Genomic DNA, 20,818 nt, shown 5'->3' on the forward strand with positions numbered 1-20,818 from the left:
TTTGTCGCATATCCATTTCCTACAATGACTGCTTGAAGTCTGTGACCCATAGACATCACAAGGCACTGAGTATCTTCCCTGGTGATGTTCTGTCAGGCCTGTACTGCAGCCACCTTCAGCTCCTGCTTGTTTCGGGGGCTGGATGCCTTAAGGTTTCTCTTCAGGGACGAGTGGGGGTGCTTTGGATCTTGGTCAGGTTGTCTTGGCCTCCGATCTTACCGCTAGCCATTACTCTGATGCAGGTGAATCATGGTCTCATCTGTCCACAGGGCCCTTTCAGATTCTACTTACTAAACTGTAACCTGCCCATCCTGTTTTAACAGTTTTGGAAGTAAATTGCGAGCCTAGATGGGATATCATCCTTATATATGCTTATGTTTTTATACTCGTTTTCATTTGCACTGGTTACCAGTATTTGAGGCTTTTCGGATGAGTCGGTCGGACCGCTCGTAAATAAATCACGAGGAAAACATTGCACTGGAAACAGTGAGCACATATGACGTGAATAGACCTTACATGTTCTGCGTGTTCTTGGCACATTCAACCAATAACTGGGTTTTTTTTTTGTGTTGACAAGACCACCTTGTGTTCCTTTGAAAACTGCAGCAGGGGTCAACCAGTTGGTCAAGAGTGCCACAGCTCTGTCCCAGCTCCACACACAGGTATGTGCTCTTGGCAGTCCACTCTCTCTCTCTCTGTTGTGAGGTAAACAGTAGCCTGTTTGTTTCATCAGAACACCCCTGCTGGGGTTCATTAAGCACGCTCACAGAGCAGCCAAGGAGTCCCACCGGGGGGGGTCGGTGGGGGGCATGGCTGACGACACTCTGCTGTAACAAAACAAAACGGTCATTAGCCTAACGAGCAACAACTGAAGACTGGAAATAGAAATCGCCGCGGTGAACGGAGGGGTCGGTCGGGAGATAATGAGACTCAAGGTAGCGATCGCCGGGGGGGGTCTCTCACTCGACGCTGTTCTCGTCACTCGGGAAGCCGGCCAATCCGGTGGCTGGTCACGGGTGACGCGTCTGTGATGCTCAGCGGTTTCTGTGCGTATTGTCAGTATCACTTTGAAGCTGGTTGCGGTGAAGCATGCAGGCTCGGAGAGAGCTCTCTGGAACGAGGTGAGAATAAGTTAACAAAACCACCGGCAATAGAAAATACAGCCAGTTTTAATCTTGTAGCGTTTTATACTCCCCAGCCGTTCTCTTGCCCTTGAATCTGTCTAGTGTTGCAGGGAAAGTTAGGCTGTTTGAAAAGATAAATATGATGAAAGCAGGGAGGATCAAGGCTCTCTCTCTCTACCCCCCTCTCTCCCCCTCTCTGTCTCCCCCCCCCCCTCCATCACTCTCTCTGTCTCTCCCTCTCTGTCTGTGTCCCCCCTCCCTCCCTCTCTCTCTCTGCCCCCCTCTTTCTCCCCTCTCATTCTCGTTCTCTCTCCTCTTTCTTTCTCCCCTCTCTCATTCTCACTCCCCTTCTTTTCTCTCTTATTCCCTCTTGTTCTGTCTAACTCTTTCTTTCTTACTTGTTCTGTCTCTCTCTCTCACACACACACACACACACACATGCACACAATGGTACATACTGCCACCTCTCATAGAAGCCATATCATTGTTTAATGTGTGAGCCCCAGAAAGACCCTTTTCTGTGTTACAACTCTGACACACACCATAGCAACATCAAGGCTGTTTCAGTATGAAAATTATTACAGTCTCTTCCTCTGTCCATATGATCTTACTGTCTGGCTCATGTACTCATGTTCATATATTTCTAGCTGCAGTAAAGATTATTATTATGATGCTCACACATTAAGAAAGGGCAGTCAGAGCTTAATGTTATTAATCAACACCGCCAAAAATATTTTTTTATATGCTGGTTTTAGCAAAAAAAAAGGGCACTTTAAGATCAATTTGTCTAGACTGGGGAAAAACAAAAACTCCAAAATATAGGTAAAGTTTATCAGGAAGGCACGTGCACAGATAGACATCAACATGTGCTGATGCATATGCCCCCTGCTCTGACACAGCCAGTCACCTGTTGGCTGCAGCAATTTTAGCATTTAAAGAAAAAAAAAAAAAAACATAGGTGCCATTTGCGATTTCAGTGTCCCCCGGTTTGTGATTGCAATTCCCCACCCTTCCCCTGGTCTGTTAATGTAGGCCTGTGCATATCCCTGAATTCAAAAAACCTTCAACACAGCCACATAATTTTAGATTTGTGATTAAGTCATTCATGGGCGGTTAAAGTGCAGATACTCAGCATTTATTAAATGGAATTTTTATACATTTTGGTTCACCCTCCCACCACCCCTAGTTCAGGGCATGTTTGGGACAAATGGCTTCATAGGTATTATTAGTTAGGTGTGTTCAATTGGTTCCTTAGTGCAGGTATAAGAACTTTTAGTATCTAGTCTTGATTCTAGGCTTTTGATTGCCTTTGGAATCTGTTATTGGCACATGTCTCCAAATTCATTGGATGGCGCTTCATCCTACAGCAAGACAATGATCCCAAACATACTGCTGAAACAAACAAATTAAGTTTTTCAAAGCCAAAATCAGCCACCTGATCTGAATCCAACTGAATATGTATTTCAAGTGCTGAAGAGAAATATTAGGACAACTAGTGTGTAGCAAATTTATTGCAACTAAATTTGCTCCATAAACTAGCCCCTGAAACAAGCAGGAACTGTATATGGCTGCAGTATAGGCCTTCTTCTGCTCAAGTTTAAGAAAATGCCTCCAAACTTATTTGATGACATCTTACAGCGAGACAATGATCCCAAACATACTGCTAAAGCCACAAATTAGTTTTTCAAAGCCAAAAACTGGAAAATTCTTTACTGGCCAAGTCATTCACCCGAACTGAATCATACTGAACATTCGATCTTATGCTGAAAAGAAAACTTAAGGCAACTAGCCCCTGAAACAAGCAGGAGCTGATGATGAATGCAGTACAGGCCTGGCAGAGCATCAACAGAGAAGATACTCAGCACCTGGTGACTTCCAGCAGTCATTGCATGCAAACGACATGTGACAAAGTACTAAACATCTCTTTAAAAAGATACCCAATATTGATGATGATAACCTTGTTAGTGAAAATAGATATAGATTCTTTGTATACAAAAATTCCTAACCTAGCAGATCTTGGTGCTTTATCTTTTTACATTAACAAAATTTGTTCTTCCGACAATATTTGTCAAAACTGATTTTATTCTGTCTAAAAATCTATTCATTTTCAATGACAAACAATGGTTGCTAGTTTCTGGAGCAGCAATGGGTCAATCATTATCATGTAATTATACAATTATTTTTATGTGAATTTGAAAATGGTTTAATTTACAATAATAACCCTTATAAAGATTATATCCAATTCTGTACGTTATGTCGATGACTGTTTCTTGATCTGGAATTCTGGAGTCCCTTTTAGATTAATTTATTTTAAATCTAAATGGCAGGATGGAATCAAACTCCTTCAGTATGGAGAAAAATAAGACCTCTGTTAGTTGTCTAACTGTACTTGTACAAAAAGAATCCGGTCCTCTAATCACCTCTATCCATAGAAATAATAAAAATTAAATAAAACAATTTGTTAATGTCAACAGGTTATCCTGGCACACAACCGAAGAAGTCATTCATTACTTTATATAAAATGAATATGTCACAAATAATATGGTGCCCTGAAATGGGCAACTGGGAAATAATTGAGCAGGGTCTTATGATCCCATATGCTCAGTTGTGCATGATTTTTAGAGGCAATTGTGAACACACCAAAGTAATTTTCACAAACAAAAAAAGTAGCCTGTGTGACCATTGCAAGTAATTTCTGATCAAATTCATCTTAATGTTATCTTTAAAGAGTTAAGGATAATGTTGAATCAGTTGATATCAGAGGGCATCCCGTAAATGTTGTGTAAGAGGTAATACATATTTGAACTGCTACATTGGCAAGCCTGGGGTCTGGAGTCCTGCTCATATCGGTGGTGGTAAACTTCCATCTGGTCGTGGCACTACTTCTCTGACGCTGTTGAGCCGCACCGTTTGATACTTTTCCTGTTTAAATATAGAACCGTGAGAAATATGATTCCAATGAGAGCTAAAACAATAACAAGAAACACATTACATTACATTACAGGCATTTAGCAGACGCTCTTATCCAGAGCGACTTACACAACTTTTTACGTAGCATTTTACATTGTATCCATTTATACAGCTGGATATATATACTGAAGCAATGCAGGTTAAGTACCTTGCTCAAGGGTACAACGGCAGTGTCCTTACCCAGGAATCGAACCGGCGACCTTTCGGTTACAAGCCCAGTTCCTTACCCACTGTGCTACACAAACACGTAGGACGCAGTTTCTAAATCCGAATTTGTGCATTCCACGTCTTCCTTCTTAAGCCCGAGAACAGGTATTCCGTTTTTACTCTCTGTTTCGGAGCACAGCCAACTAGCAGCGTCGGGGCACTGCGAAGAATTATTCAGCCAGTAATGACGACTACGGAGTTTGCAGGACTGATCCCTCTGAGCCTCCTCCAAAAAAGACAAAATAACCCTTAAGCAGGCCTTCTAGTGCACTCACAGCATTTGAATAAATGAATGTGTGTTTATCTAAACATACCATATTTACATGGCAGTTCACTCAGTATTGCTACACCAGCTAGGGCTACGTAATTGATAAGCAAGCAAATGAGAAGGAAAACATAGCAGGTAAACTGACAAAGAAACAGATGGCACAGAATTAATTGATGATTACTAACAGGCCATTAGCACATTAATATGTAGGTCAGTTCTGCTATTTTCCAAAAGTTTATTTTAGACAAAGACATCTGTAAAGTGTTTCTGATTAATAAATCATCAGGGTTTCTTTGCATACAGTTCAATACCTCTGCTTGTTCTCCTGAACACTACTTTATGGGAAGATTAATGGTGTCATTATTGAGCTTACTGTACATACTGTTCCCCAGCGACATTGAAAATGCCTGATTAAATCGATGATTCATGTTTTCATATGACCAAATCCATCTCTGTCACTTATGGCTCTCGACACACTTTATCCAATCCATGCCACATCAGCCGCAACAGAGTTGATACTGTGTTTTAAATGCTCATAATAGTCCATGCTAATGCAAAATAAAATGTAGTTCATGTAGTACTTTATTGTAGAACTATATTCTCTCAATGTGATTTCTGCCAGCCCTCCAGCCCACTATTCTGTAAAATTGAGACACAAAATGGATTTGTTTCTCTTGGCTTGTATCAGTTGTACTTCAGTGACACCTTGTGGTTGCTATTGGTTGTTAAATAGATTATTCATTAGGTAAATGTTTACCTGTTTAAATGCAATGTATTTGGATGAGTTACAGTGCAACAGGGAGGGATATTGTGTGTGTGTGTGTGTACTTGTAATACTACCTTTGTGGGGACCAAATGTCCCCATATGGATAGAAAGATGAGGAACATTATGCATTGTGGGGACCTTTTGCTGGTCCCCACGAGGTCAAGAGGCTGTTTTAGGGTTATGACTTAGGATTAGGGTTAGGGTTACAATTAGGTTAAGGTTAGGCATGTCGTTAGTGGGGTTAGGGTTAGGGTTAGGGTTAGATGTTACGGAATGAATGTAGTCAATGGGAAGTCCCCACAAGGATAGCAATACGGGACCGTGTGCATGTGTTTGCATGTATGTGTTTAAGTCCACGTATGAGTATTCCTTGTGATCTGTGTTACCTTATAGCTGGACATATGAATCAATAAGCTGCTGATGTCAACAATCATTTAACCCCCGTCCCTATTCGTTGCAAGACTACAAAATCACACTTCTCATTTGTGATGGGTTGCTGCCTAAATCCTTTAATGCACTGTCTTTGGACCCTTCAAGGCCAAATGGAATTGAATGTCTCTATTGGCAAAAAAAAGTGAAAATGCAGGATAGAGAGAGGTCTGGGGTAGCATTACATATTTAAAATTAAATAATGGATTTACATAATTACATAATAGATACTTCACAGATGTAGATATAGCCTCTACACAGTCAAGTCAGGCAAAAACATGTTATTTTTAAATGGGGAATTTGAAGTTAAACACCTCAGATGAACAACTCCCCACATCAAATGATAGTTCCAACAGGAATGCTGACAGGATCTACAGCAAATTTCCTATAAATATGCATTTTGCATTCCCAACATGTAGGAAACAGTCACCTGTTCCATTAAAGTCTCAAAGTGTAAAAATGTATTACCTCATCAGATTCAGCAGTTTTTGCACTCAGGGGAATCATGTACTCTGAGTCATACTGCTGCAAATAATTTTATCCTGTTTGAGTTTATGCCAAACAAAATGTTGAAAGGATGAGGAATGTCCTACTGTGGCCATTGTATGTGCATTGAATGCATGATTCACGTCTGCTAAATAACTGATTTGGAAATTATAATACCTCACTGTTCCGGGTTAGCTCTGCCCCATGGTCCTAACCTTTCATATTTAACAATTTTGTTTAATTTTGCCCATTCGCTTAATTTACATTTTGTGCCTAGTTTGTCTTAAAAGACTGTAGAAGTGACAGTAAAGTGTTCTTTCTGCCCCAGAAAATGCAGGTTGTGTAAATGGTGTGTCCTTAACACTGGACCTAACAAGAAAGCTTAAAATGTATTTATTTATTTATTTATTTATTTATTTTAACTTAAGAGTTCTCACTGGGTTTTGAGCAAAATGTGCAAGAACAGAAGACTGATTCTTGTAGTTTCTCCTGATAATATATGAAACTAGATCTAACATAAAGGTCAAAATAAGTAACAAAAAATACATCAGTTCACAAATATAAATGTGAATAAATAGTGCAAGCTAAGTAGTAAGGCTTGAATTGGAAACATAAATGGCACTATTTGAGTTTGTGTGATTTAACTGTCACCATTCATTTAATAGTTCTTACATTTATCTACAGATTTCCTTCTTGGTGGTGATGGTGGGGATACTGTTGGATAGAACTATGATAACCGTTTATATTTTTGATGACTACAGAGCTATGAAATTACTGTATGTAAATGAAAAGTACTGTGTTGAAGTACTGCATGTAAACGGATCACCAAGAAAAAACGAGCAGTTTTTGCCGACACACTATGCTGCACCACAATTGTTTTCCACAAGATGGCAGCATTATGCTTTTTCATACATATTTTTTTAAATCAGTGGTTCTCAAACCTTAAAATAAACAAATACGGACAACAGAAACAGCTATGAAAATCTTGAAGGATCGCCAAAACATAAAAATTTGTACAGAATAAAATTATATTTTAAATGCACGATAATGAAACTTTTAGCAATATAGTATTGTGAAACAAATAGTTAAATAATACTACTGCAGTTTTCATTAAAATATGAAAAGCCTGTAAATAATAATCTTCACACGTGCTTGTGCATAAAAAAATAAAAAAAAAATAAAAATCTAATCTCAAACACACAGATGGTCATATATTCATCACCTTTATTCATCTTCTTTTTCAAACAATTGCCATGATTTCTGAGACTAGTTTAGAGCATTGTATTTCTTTGTAAATGGAATGGTGCCAGACAGTCAGAAGGGATGGTTTTAATATATTAATGCATATTACATCCAGAGAGAGATACATTTCCCTCTCCAACACCTCCATCATCTGACTTTGTGCTGTTGCTATCAGTCCAGCCACCTGTATAAGTAACCCTTTCCTTCCATTTGATTCAGGTAGCCACCAGAAGCACGTCTGACCATTAGATACTGTTCAAGTGGAAAGTCCATGCTCAAGGCAGGTAGATGTCCTAGCAACAGTGCTGGGGGCACAAGCTTTTTTTGTTTTTACCACTGTTGTCCTTTTTCCAGCTAGCCATTAATTTAACTAGTCTTAATGCAAAAGCAGACTTTACCGGCTTTGAATGTACCCCCCCCACCCCCCCAAAAACAAAAAAAAGACACCGAAATTAAACACAAGAGACAGGTTTTTTTTTTTTTTTTTTTTTTAGACGTTCCTTCTTGATAATTGCATTTACCGTCATGTCTCTGACAACTGCTGTGCATTAAACAGACATGCTCCCGCAGCTTAGAGTATGTTTTATTGTGGATACTGTGCCAACACGTGCATTTCCGATGAACTAGTGTAACACGGCATTTATATTAGACAACGGATAAGGGCTTAATTGCATATGCAGTTTGCAATTCAGAATGAAGCGAACTCAAAACATGATCAATACAGCGTCAGTAAGTGCAATAAAAATACAGTTTACACAACACCTTCTTGCTGGGTATTTACATTCAGAAGCAATTCCTGAAAAACCAAAATGTGGGTGCAAAGGACAAACTTTAATCTTTTTATCTTAAATTAAGGAATACCAGTTTACATTTTTACTGAATTGCTCCCAAGAATTTTCAGCCATTAAGATTTATAGTGAGTCTAGTAATTTAAAAAATTATTAATTTTATTTTTCAAAAAAGTTGCATTCATACAGTAACTCATCAGGTTCTAAGGCCTGGTTTAGAGATGGTTTATTCTCTTTGAAAGGTCTTGTTCTTTGGGCAGCTGTCCTGGCCTTCCCTATACCCCTGCAGCAGAGTTTCCCATGATGCCAACTGTCGTGCGGGCAAAGACCTCTCTCAGTTTTCTTCTTATCTCTTTGGTTTTCACGCCGTAGATAATGGGGTTCAGACTCGGCGGGAATATAACGAAGGACATGCCCATGAATTTCTGCAGGTTGGGTGGACTCCCGGGAAACCGATAGACAAGCACAATGATGATGCCCGAGAACTCGTAGATGAGAAAGACGAGCAGGTGAGTGGCGCAGGTGTGCAGGGCCTTGGCCTTCGAGTCCCTGTCCTTGTTTTTGAAGCATGTAAAGAGAATCCAAGCGTAGGAAAACACCACGGAGAACAGGCCTATTCCGTGGAAGACCGCTGTGATGAACAGACCGTAGACGTTGTTCACCGTGGTGTCCGTTGCGCAGGTGAGCCTGAGGAGGGAGACGTTGTCGCAGTAGATGCCCGCGATGACCGTTTTGCAGAAGGGGAAACGCAGCGTCAGGCCGAACAGGACTCCCACCAGTAGGAAATCGACGATCCAAGAGAGTGCGATGAGCTTTTTGACGGCGCCCTTCGTCATGATGGTGTGGTACCTCAGAGGGTGGCAGATGGCGACGTACCGATCGAAAGCCATGACGGACAGCAGGAGGAGCGTGGCGCCGCCGTAGATGTGTATGCAGAGAGCCTGAATCACGCACGCGGGGAGGGCTATGCGTCTGTCCTCGAACAGCAGGTCTGACACGACTCTGGGAACGATGCCACTGATGCCTATCAGGTCGTTGACGGACAGGTTGAAGAGGAGCAGGTACATGGGCTCGTGCAGGCTCCTGTTGGCGGCGATGACGACGAGCAGGACCAGGTTGCACAGGAGTGCGGAGGAGTAGATCAAGATGCCGATGAAGATGGCCACGTGTTTGCTTTCAGGGGGCATGTCAAAACTGCCCAGGGTGAAAACTGCATCCAGGACATCTATCGTTCTGTTCCTCATCCTCTTGTTTCTTCCTCGCCGATTCGCCAAACTGTGAAAAGGAATTCAACTGATTTCTTAGATGGAATACAAAATATATATATATACTAATAATAATACACATTATACACACACATTTCTAGTCAATGGTAAATGGATAGACATTTTTTCCAGCAGCTGTCTGGGAAATATTTTTCAAATTAAAAAATCTCTCCCTTCTTGTAAATACAAAACTGATAAATAAGTAAGTGTCTGTCAAATTCACACTCGAGGAACATTCGAATGAAACAGCAGTCGCATGTACTTAAGACAGAAGCATGGCAAAGTGGTTTCCTCCTTACCTGATGGTTAAGAATGCTACGTGCTGTCTAATAAGCAGAAATCAGATTGCGCACGTCCATATATAGGAATATTATCCCACCTGGGCTTTAATAGTTTACTATTCATTTAGCCTATTGCTCGTGGTTGCCAGACTCAACCAATGGATCCCTGTGGCAGCAACTTTAATGCAGATGTTGATTTTGTCACTTGGTAACACAGAGCAGTTTTCCCTTGTGTGAAATGCTACGCACAGTACCTGCGATACGGTTGCTTATGCAAATGTCAGGAACCTACTTTCCAAGATTCTTTCACATTGTTAGAAAAGGATTAACCGCGGTTAATTATAATCCAGATGTGTGAGGTGGCGTACCATGGTTTTTCCTGTGATTTGCTGTGCACAGCGATGTCTTTGAACATCCAAAACCTCATTTTGTGCAAGATCATAATTGTAAGGATGATGTGACATCACCCCAAGAAGAGTCTTAATATGTGGTGCCCTGAAATTGGAAGGGGGGGGGGGATCACTATGTATAAAAGATGAATCCTGAGAGCAGAAAAATACAATTCAATAAAAGGTGAGAATGTGCACTTTAACCACATGTGAATTGTTCAATAACACAATGAAAACTGAAGTACCGAGCCAAATTAAGAAAAAAAATTGTCTGTGGCCCAAAAATTATGGAGCTCACTAGTTCCAACATTCAAAGTTCAAGTGCAAAATAAATTTTTTTTAAGTAAAATTTTAAACATATTTACCATACAATTATTTTGAGAAACTATTTGTCAAATAATATGAAGATGTGTTTTGTTTTAATAGTTTTTTTTATTTTATCAATCACAATTGCATACAATAGATTACATAGAATTGATATTCACAGGAATACTTTCGTATTTTCATTGCATGTTTATGTACGAATACAGGCGCCTTTCAAAGAATATCATATAAAATAGTTAACAGATTACACAAGTATTATATTTGCATTGCACCAATAGGTTGTCAATTTACGAAGGGGCCACCATATGTCAGGAATGAGTGATGAATCATTAATGAGGGAAAGTGAGAGACAAAAAGGAAAAATGCTAATCTCAGGTTATCACACGTAAACACTGCTAATTAAATGATTCCCAAATGCAAATATGTGGTACCACCTGTGGTACCTTGAATGGGTTGTACTGTTGCTCTGATGTCATAGGCTAAGTCTCTGCTGATTGGACCACTGCACCGCCTAGCGTGATGTGATTCATAGTTCATTTTCAGTCTGAACTATGAAGTGACAGCTGCAATCACTTAAGTGCACGAGCATACTTTCAATAAAATTCACTCCTCAGTAAAAAGGGACTGCAGTTTTGAAATCAAAATTAAACAAAATGAACAAAAACTTTCTTGATATTTACATCAATAAGTTTCCTTGCTCTAGTTGTAACAGCGTAATCTCTACTGTCGTCACAAGACTACAGTTCATTGCATCGCTCCAGTGTTCTCTGTTTTAAATCAGGAGCGTGTGCACGTGAATATATGCATCCTCTGAAAAGCACTAGCAGCTTCTGCGCAGACTGCAAAGCATCAGCTGAGCTGCAGCAGCTCCTGCGCAGACTGCAAAGCCCCAGCGGAGCTTCTGCAGCTTCTGCGCAGACTGCAAATCCCCAGCTGAGCTGCTGCAGCTTCCGTGCCAGAGCACTGAATGATTGACACAGCTCATACTAGTCTATCACAGGTCATATCCTGATTGGTCAGCGAAGCTGCTATTGAGCGATGGCATGGGGAACACCCTCTACTGCATGGATACCACCTACCCTGGTTTTCTTTCCTCCCAGGAAATTAACTGAACCGTTAGTGCTACTGATTGGCCAGACTGTCTTCACACCTGACTCCCAGGTAAAAAATAAAAAAGGGGGGGACCAGCAGTTTTTGGCCCCTGAGAACCGTCATTTGAGTAACAGGGACCTACCACATGACCCCAATAGCTTGTGCATGAAGGAATGGTTTCAGAGCACAAAATATCATTTTAGCTTAAAATTACAAAAAATACAGTCCTAGTCATGTTCTGCTTGAGCATGCAAGCACACTACAGGTAAAAGTTGTGTTTTTCATATTAAATAATTAAGATGGATACACCCTTCGGCACAATAAGTACATCATTCTCTGTCGGATTTCTTTGGTTTTAAGGCCGTATATTATTGGGTTGAGAGTAGGGGGAAATATCAAGGTGGAAACTCCGATCATCCTCCTTAAGTGAGGAGAGAGCTGCTTTATGCGATATGAGATAATTGTGAAAAGTCCTAAACACTCCAAAATCAGAAAGACGGTTAAATGAGTTGCACAGGTCTGCAGAGCTTTGCTCTTTGTGTCAGAGCGTTTGCTTTTAAAGCACGCAAGCAAAATCTGCAGGTAGGTGTAGAGAATCATACCCACGGCGAACACTTGCATGCTGGCGGTGATGAACAGTCCGTAAATGTTGTTGATGGTGGCGTCTGCGCAGACCAGCGTGAGCAGAGACGGGTTGTCGCAGTAAGGGTTCGTCAGGAGAGACCTGCATCGAGGCAACCTGAGCAGGAGGGAGATGAGCACGCCTACCAAAAAGAGGTCCACCAGCCACACTATCACGATTATTTTCAGGACGTGCGAGTTTGTCATGACGGCGCTGTAGCGCAGCGGGTTGCATATGGCGATGTACCTGTCGTACGACATGATGGTGAGGATCAAAACTGAGCCCACCGCATACATGTGGACGAAGAACGCCTGAGCGATGCAGTTGGAGGCCTCGATGTACCTGGAGTCCAGCAGGATATCTTTGATGAGCCGTAGGAAGAGGGCTGAGGAGCCGATGAGGTCATTGATGGGCAGGTTAAAGAGCAGGATGTACATGGGCTGGTGGAGGCTCTTATTCATGATAATGGTGGCCATCAGGAAAAGGTTACAGAAGAGAATTACAAGGTAACTCAGCGTGGCAAAAAGAAATGCAGCGTACACCCCTTGAGGAGGTAGGTCAAAGCCTTGCAGGGTCAGAATGTCTGTTGAGTTTGAAGAAAATTCAACCATTGTTAAATATTCACAAGTCTCACCTAACAGAAGCCACAAGAAGCATTATTCCTGAATGGCAGAGACTCTCTTGAAAAAGCATTTAAGAAGAAGCTGAGGATGTTAAAAGTTTCATTTCCGTTGGGACATACTCTGAAATTCTGTCCAGAACAACTGGATATAACTTCAACCTGAATGAATATGATGATCCAAATCGGCATATATAATACTTGCACTCCTTCTCTCCTGCTCTGTGACCTGCAGAACCAACAGGGTTCAGTTTCACTCTCTGAACAGACGACGCATTAAACTCCGGTCACACTGCAAGCGGGGCAGAATGTGCTTTTTATATAGCACCCTTCCCTCATTAGGTAGAGCACTGCCCATTCTGAAGTCCCCTGGCGTGGCTGATGTTAGATCTACATGTGATGAGTGGGGCCTTTATGGTTTTTTCCTCTGAGGAGAGCATACAGTTGAAAACAAAACACTTTTTTTGCAAGGGGGGGTGTTTATGTGTAAAGGGTGAATAACAGCGCCATAGCATAGCAGAAAAAAAAAAAAATTAATATTGCATATGTGTATGTATATAGGGGAGACTTTTACATTTGTCTCTTTGATTTTTATAGAACAAAAGTGTGGATCTCAGGCAGAAGAAAAAGCTGTACAGAGTTCTTCCAGCTGATGTGTGGTAATAGATTAATGCAGCCACACACAGAAAAAATAATGAGCACAGAACTTGAGCAAATATAGTTTCTTTTTCAACGTATCTGCAGATATGCAGTGCACAAGTGCTTAAGGGCAAAATTAAAAGCAATACATGTGCCTTTTTAGCTAACTCACTTGAGCACTACTATCAGCCACATCATACAGGACATGTAAACCTCGTGGGGATGGTTACCTTGTGTGCTGGTTTTTATTATGATTTAAAATGAAATTCCCCACATATTAAGACCATTCAGGTCAGTTTGCTCACCGTTTCTTATTTTAAATATAGCTCCTTACTATGTTACACTAAATAGTGAATATGACTTAAACTGCTGATTAAATAGCATTAAATATTTATTTCATTGCTGTTTGTCACACGGTGAAAACGAAACTTTAAACGCCAGGAGGAATATATAGCATTTTAACAAAAAGAAAAAAACAATGTATCCAGGAAGAAATGGCCATGCAGCATAAAAAATAATTTGTCATTGATATTTTGTCACAAAAATATAGAAATTGCATACAGAGAACACATTTTAACAGGTTCCAATATTTGGACAAACAACATTGTGCTTCAGTGTCATGTTATGTTATTGTCAAAAATAAACAGTAAAGGCAGAAATTTATTATGGAAGTCAAAACTGTCGATTCATCGCTTAAGCTGTCACTTGTTTAAAAAAAAAAAAAAGAAAAACTTGTTAAATTAAATGAAGGTCTCAAAACACAAACAGAACATGCATTGTACAAAAATGAAAATATTAACAAATTATACGGCATAGATCATTCTTGGTTGGAAAAAACATAAGATAAATGCTAAATAAATAAATAAATGAATTCAGCTCAGCAAGTAATAAACAATGAACAACAGGAATGAAGTTTCGCCTGTTATGGATCATACCCATGAGCTCAAGCTCAGAGAGTACCCTGAGACCTTCTCAGGAGAGGATTCTATGCTGTTAAACAGACTCATTAAAAACTGTTTAAAAGTGAAAGACCTCTTCATTACCTAATGCAAGGTAAATAGGTACATGCACATTATGGTACTAACAGCATTTCACGTTTGCTCAACTATTTTTGTTTGCTGTCTCTGGAAGGTCTAAACTTGATTCAATTAAATGAGAACGATTAAAATAATTTGTTGCAATGTAACATAAACAGAACCAACAATACATTTTGAAATCAAATTTATTGAATATTGAATACATAAATTACAAAAAAATGCATATTACTATGTAAGGAAGGGACATATACAAAAGGGCAGGTATAATTACACCATCAATTGAACAACCACACGTGCAAGTAAGAATTCTTCATACCACAACATTTATTTACAGTGGAAGCTGAACCTGAAAGCTTCCTGTTTGCTTGTTGCTTCCCATTAATTCCAATGGGCCTTTCCTGAAAAAAACACATAATGGATCATAAAGGGTATTTTTACAGCTACAACTAGTTCACCATTTCACTTTTTGTTCTTTAAATGTGCTATCCTTAAGCCTTCTGCAGTTCTAGAGATACGCAAGGCGCTGCAAAGGAAGATCATCTGTGAGAATAACAACAGGGAGGGAAAAGTCTTCCATCAGACTCTCTGCCATATGACTTAAAGATTAACAAGAGGCTACATTCCTCTACTTTACTTTCATATTCATTTTGGAGCACAAACATCACATTTAGGTATATCTAAAGCACTGAATTGAAAACATGTGAATGTGATTCTCCAGAAAAATATATTTTTCATGTTGCTATATGAATAATTTTGGAGCCATAAAACTAATGGTTTTGTATACTTTTTCATCAAAATCTGTTTGATAAGACTTTAGTTTTCAAAGTCAAGGATTGGCTGTGGAATTATTGGACTTAAAGCACTTGCATGTCTTACATAGTTTAGACATACAGTGTATAAATTCTTTAAAATGACATGCAAGAGAAACTGGGCAGCTACTTTTCTGGTTATGCACTGGATACATGTATGTTGACAGGGCTAAAAGACTCCTGTTGATCCATTCTAAAAGAAAAAAAAAAGTAAATAAGTAAATAAATCCTAAATTTCTAGTATTTCTCAGTCTTAGTAAGCAGTATTGCTACAAAAATATTTTTCAAAAGAAAAATTAAGGATTCGCTGTTTTGCGGATTGCCATGTTAATCCTCTGTCGGATTTCCTTTGTTCTAAGGCCGTATATTATTGGGTTGAGAGTAGGGGGAAATATCAAGGTGGAAACTCCAATTATCCTCCTTGAATGAGGAGACAGCTGCTTTATGCGATATGAGATAATTGTGAAAAATCCTAAACACTCCAAAATGAGAAAAACGGTTAAATGAGTTGCACAGGTCTGCAGAGCTTTGCTCTTTGTGTCAGAGCGTTTGTTTTTAAAGCATGCAAGCAAAATCTGCAGGTAGGTGTAGAGAATCAGACCCACAGAAAACACTTGCAAGCCGGCTGTGATGAACAGTCCGTAAATGTTGTTGATGGTGGTGTCTGTGCATACTAGTGCAACCAGAGAGGGATTGTCACAGTAAGTTTGCGATATTAAAGATCTGCACCGAGGCAGCCGTAGTAGGAGGCCAAACAGCACGCCAATCAAGAGCAGGTCCACGAGCCACACTAACGTGATTATTTTCGCTATGTGGCTGTTGGTCATTACGGTGCTGTACTTCAGTGGGTTGCATATGGCGATGTACCTGTCGTAAGCCATGGCAGAGATGATTAGCAGACTGCCAACAGCGTAAACGTGGATGAAAAATGCCTGAGCGATGCAGTTGGAGGCCTCGATGTACCTGGAGTCCAGCAGGATCTCTTTGATGAGCTGCAGGAAGAGGGCTGAGGAGCCAATGAGGTCATTGATGGGCAGGTTAAAGAGCAAGAAGTACATAGGCTGGTGGAGGCTCTTATTCATAATAATGGTGGCCATCAGGAAAAGGTTACAGAAGAGAATTAAAAGGTAACTCAGTGTGGCAAAAAGAAATGTAGCATACACCCCTTGAGGAGGTAGGCCAAAGCCTTGCAGTCTCAGAAAGTCTGTTGAGTTTGAAGAAAATTCAACCATTGTTAAGTATTCACAAGTCTCATCTCATAGAAGCCACAAAAAGCATTATTTCTGAATGGCAGAGACTCTCTTGAAGAAGCATTTAAGAAGAATCTGAGGATGTTAAAAGTTTCATTTCCATTGGGACATACTCTGAAATTCTGTCCAGAACAACTGGATATAACTTCAACCTGAATGAATATGATGATCCGAATCAGCATATATAATACTTGCACTCCATCTCTCCTGCTCTGTGACCCGCTGAGCCAAGAGGCTTCAGTTTCACACTCTGAACAGACGACGCATTAAACTCCGGTCACACTGCAAGCGGGGCAGAATGTGCTTTTTATATAGCATCCTTCCCTCATTAGGTAGAGCACTGCCCATTCTGAAGTCCCCTGGCGTGGCTGATGTTAGATCTACATGTGATGAGTGGGGCCTTTATGGTTTTTTCCTCTGAGGAGAGCATACAGTTGAAAACAAAACACTTTTTTTGCAAGGGGGGGTGTTTGTGTAAAGGGTGAATAACAGCGCCATAGTGTAGCAGAAAAAAAAAAATATTGCATATGTGTATGTATATAGGGAAGACTTTTACATTTGTCTCTCATTTTTGTAGAAAAAATGTGTGGATCTCAGACAGAAGAAAAAGCTGTACAGAGTTCTTCCAGCTGATGTGCGGTAATAGATTAATGCAGCCACACACAGAAAAAATAATAAACACAGAACTTGAGCAAATATAGTTTATTTTTCAACGTATCTGCAGATAGTGCACAAGTGATTAAGGGCAAAATACATGTGAAAAGCAATGCATGTGCCTTTTTTGCTACTATCAGTCACATCATACAAGACGTGTAAAGCCTTTTGGGGAATTATGTTGTGGGGATGGTTACCTTGTGTGCTGGTTTTTATTATGATTTAAAATGAAATTCCCCACATATGAGGACCATTCTGGTCAGTTTGCTCCCTGTTTCTTATTTCAAATATAGCTCCTTACTAGGTTACACTAAATAGTGAATATGACTTAAATATTAAATATTTAATGCTTCTTACATGAGCAGTTTATTATTTCATTGCTGTTTGTCACACATTGAAAACAGCTGTAAACACCCATGCAGCATAAAAAATAATCTGTCATTGATATTTTGTCATGAACATATAGAAATTATATACAGTTATATATATTTTAACAGGTTTAAATATTTTGACAAATAACATTTTGTTTCAGTGTCATGTTATGTCATTGTCAAAAATAAAAATAAAAAGCAATATAACATGTAACACACGCAATCAGAATTTGCAGATTGAGATGACTGACACTTAGCCAGATATTAATTCAGGCCACCTATCCTTAAAAATGAGACACTTGTTTGTTGAAGAATTTAATCTTCTCTCGAATTTCTTTAGTTTTGAGGCCATATATTAAGGGGTTAAGGAGAGGAGGAAAGATTAATACTGAGACTCCGAAAGACTTCCTCAAATATGGGGAGACGCTGTTCAAACGATGTGCGATTATAGTAAAGAATGCGTTGAACTCCAAGAACAGGAAGACCACTAAGTGTGTGGCACACGTCTGAATAGCTTTGCTCTTGGCGTCAGACTGCTTGTTGAGCAAGCAGGTGAGCAGGATTTGGACGTACGTATACGTGATCACAAGCAGCGACCCGCCCTGAGTCAAAACCGTTAAGAACAGCCCGTAGTAGTTGTTTATGTACGTGTCCTCACAGATGAGCTTCATTAATGTGGGATTGTTACAGTACATGTCCACTATGAGCGTCCTGCAGATGTCAAAGCGGGTGAGCAGAGCAAAGAGCGCGCCGATCACAAGGAAGTCCGCGAGCCACATGGCGGCGATGATCTTCACCAAGTTGCCGTTGGTCATGATGGCGTTGTACCTCAGCGGGCTGCAGATGGCGACGTACCTGTCGTACGCCATCACGGTCAGTATCAGCAGGGATCCCACGCCGTACAGGTGTATGAGCATGCCCTGCACAACGCATGCTGGGTAAGAGATGGACCGCCTCTGGGCCAGAATGCTGGCGATGAACTGAGGGAAGAAGGCGGAGGCCCCCACCATGTCGTTTATGGGCAAGTTGAAGAGCAGCAGGTGCATGGGTTTGTGCAGACTGCCGTGCAGCGCTATGGTGATGACGAGCATGCTGTTGCAGAACAGGATGAAGCAGTACACCGCTGTTCCCAGGACGAAGGCCGGGTAGACGCCCAGCGGGGGTAAATTCAGAGATTCCATGGTTAAGAGTGCCGTAGCCTTAGAGATGTTGGAGTTCATATCGAAGTGGTCCATGCTCCAAGCTCAGTTTGTCCTTGCCTTTAATGTAAGCACCCTGTAACTGAACAAATCACAAGCATAAAATTCTCTCTTAGGTTTACAGTTATTGACAGTACCTTGGAATTGTAAACATGAATAAAAAATGTATGTAAACTTAAATTAAAAATGGAATTGTAAGCAAAAAAAAAACCAAAAACAAAAAAACCAATTATGCAATTGTATACTTTTACAACAATTACCACTTTCATTTACACTGACATGAATAAAGAATCTAATCCCATTATTCATATAAGATTAAATATTCTTTATCTTCTCCTGATGCTTGATAAACTGACGGCTAATTTCTATATAAATTAAAACACTGTTCCGCACAATTCAGCCGAATGAACTACCATCGCTCAAAAAGTGCTATAATGCAGTTATAAAAGTATTGTACTCAACCCATCAGTTTCGGACTGTCCTCCACTCAGGCACCAGCTCTCATCAAAAGACTGCAGGGTTGCGTGGTCTTGTACTCTTATGCTCTTTTAAGGAAAGGACAGCCCCATGGAGAGGCCCAAGCTCCCATGACACTCTACCCAAAGTCAGGAAGTGGCAGGAAGGCTTCATTTCATACGAAGATGATGCGCTAAGTTTGGAGTCCTCTGTCGCCCATTTGTACCTTGCAGAGCGTGTAGGCACAATCTTAGGACCCCCAGGGCCAGCTTGTTTTCAGGATTTTATCTGCCTTGGGGGATCTCTGTCTTGACAATGATTATTTTCCTTTGCAGAAAAAGTTTTTTTTGTTATTTGTTTTCCTTTATATTAGACCATTAATGTGTACAAAAAGAAGTGCATATTAATGACCGATTAAATTTGTCATTAAATATAACGATTATCTTGTTTTTGCAATGAAACCCAACCAATATTTTTCAGTCATGAAATATGATTCGTTTTTTTTTTTTGCTTTTTCTTTTTGTGATGAAACCGAACCAACATTTTTCCATTCACAAATTCATGAACAAAAGAGCCAAATAAAGACAAAAAATAAATACAAAAGAGAACCACGCCCATGAGTTGTCTTTGTATACCTGGTCAGCCAGTGCCAGTTATTAGAACAGAAGGGCTCAGCCAGGAGATTCCCTACAGGTTCGGGTGCAGCCGAGCCCTTGTTTTCGTACGAAAGCCCATCTGGCGGCTCAGCTGCACTTTGAGTGGGTCTTACGGGGGGGGGGTGGGGGGGGACCAGCTGGAGGGGCGTGGAGCAGTAGGCTTCTCCCACAGCCGCGCGCTGCTCTTACTGTACACGCGTGCTGCTGCCTGCTCTCGCTGTGCGGAGGCCGAGCGGCGCGATGAGGCCGAGCGGGCAGCCTGTTTGTTCTGAGCCGACACGGCCCCGCTGTCACAACAGTGCCCTCGCAGATGTCTCTGGCCGCATGCGCCCTCTGTCCTTACAGAATGAGCTGCGCAGCTCTGCCTGTCCTGGTCCTGACCCATTAAGGACATACAGAAAGATACAGGTATCTTGAAAATATCAAATGAAACAATCATACAACATAGCTTACTGAAATCACTTCCGCTTCTCATTAAATTGGATCGACTGTGATTAAGCATCGATTAAGGATGGTGCTCAGTTCCTTTTAAGTACCGTATGTACATACAGAATTTAGAGTTAGCCTGCGTTTATTATCATTTAACGAACAATTGCAATAAACAATTGGCACTTGAATTTCAAGTGAGCCGTGTGCTGTCCATCATGTCATAAAATTCCGTAGTAGGAAACGTTCGTTCGATTTTCCTGGACAAGAACAATGTCCAAAATCTGGTTGGGAGCATTTGCTTCGATGATGATAGAAGCAAGTGGCAGATTTCAAGATAAAACTCTGTACCATATCACTAACAACAAATTTGGACATCTGAAACGTAGTTTTTTGATTTATCTAGTAAATTAAGTCTAAAAATGTTATTAGCCTAATTATTACCACAT

The 20,818-nt window shown here is 40.5% G+C and overlaps 4 protein-coding genes and 1 long non-coding RNA gene across 7 annotated transcripts in view; 1 reads left to right on the forward strand and 4 right to left on the reverse strand.

Annotated features, from left to right (window-relative positions):
• Positions 1-20,818, forward strand: part of LOC135236192 (uncharacterized) — a 66,095-nt gene that overhangs the window by 7,144 nt on the left and 38,133 nt on the right. The gene's annotated exons all lie outside the window — the stretch shown is intronic.
• On the reverse strand, positions 8,032-9,524 carry LOC135236693 (olfactory receptor 52Z1P-like). Its single transcript, XM_064303181.1, has one exon. The coding sequence runs from the start codon at positions 9,522-9,524 to the stop codon at positions 8,556-8,558; it is 969 nt and encodes a 322-aa protein (XP_064159251.1). The 3' UTR covers positions 8,032-8,555.
• On the reverse strand, positions 11,709-13,291 carry LOC135236190 (olfactory receptor 52B2-like). The gene has a single exon (XM_064302424.1). It carries the CDS (start codon positions 12,862-12,864, stop codon positions 11,926-11,928), a length of 939 nt encoding a protein of 312 aa, XP_064158494.1. The 5' UTR covers positions 12,865-13,291; the 3' UTR covers positions 11,709-11,925.
• Positions 15,654-16,873, reverse strand: LOC135236694 (olfactory receptor 52E4-like). Its single transcript, XM_064303182.1, has one exon. It carries the CDS (start codon positions 16,587-16,589, stop codon positions 15,654-15,656), a length of 936 nt encoding a protein of 311 aa, XP_064159252.1. The 5' UTR covers positions 16,590-16,873.
• LOC135236304 (olfactory receptor 52H1-like) lies at positions 17,248-19,409 on the reverse strand. Its single transcript, XM_064302574.1, has 2 exons — positions 19,294-19,409; positions 17,248-18,913 (listed from the first exon to the last, which is right to left on the reverse strand). The coding sequence occupies exon 2, from the start codon at positions 18,865-18,867 to the stop codon at positions 17,917-17,919; it is 951 nt and encodes a 316-aa protein (XP_064158644.1). The 5' UTR covers positions 18,868-18,913; positions 19,294-19,409; the 3' UTR covers positions 17,248-17,916.

The sequence above is a fragment of the Anguilla rostrata genome, chromosome 12, assembly GCF_018555375.3.
Source record: "Anguilla rostrata isolate EN2019 chromosome 12, ASM1855537v3, whole genome shotgun sequence".
Classification (NCBI taxonomy): Eukaryota; Metazoa; Chordata; class Actinopteri; order Anguilliformes; family Anguillidae; genus Anguilla; species Anguilla rostrata.

Bases quoted from the DNA above. Each gene is read 5' to 3' on its own strand.
- LOC135236190 (XM_064302424.1), bottom strand. From the start codon at position 12,864: ATGGTTGAATTTTCTTCAAACTCAACAGACATTCTGACCCTGCAAGGC.
- LOC135236694 (XM_064303182.1), bottom strand. From the start codon at position 16,589: ATGGTTGAATTTTCTTCAAACTCAACAGACTTTCTGAGACTGCAAGGC.
- LOC135236693 (XM_064303181.1), bottom strand. From the start codon at position 9,524: ATGAGGAACAGAACGATAGATGTCCTGGATGCAGTTTTCACCCTGGGC.
- LOC135236304 (XM_064302574.1), bottom strand. From the start codon at position 18,867: ATGGACCACTTCGATATGAACTCCAACATCTCTAAGGCTACGGCACTC.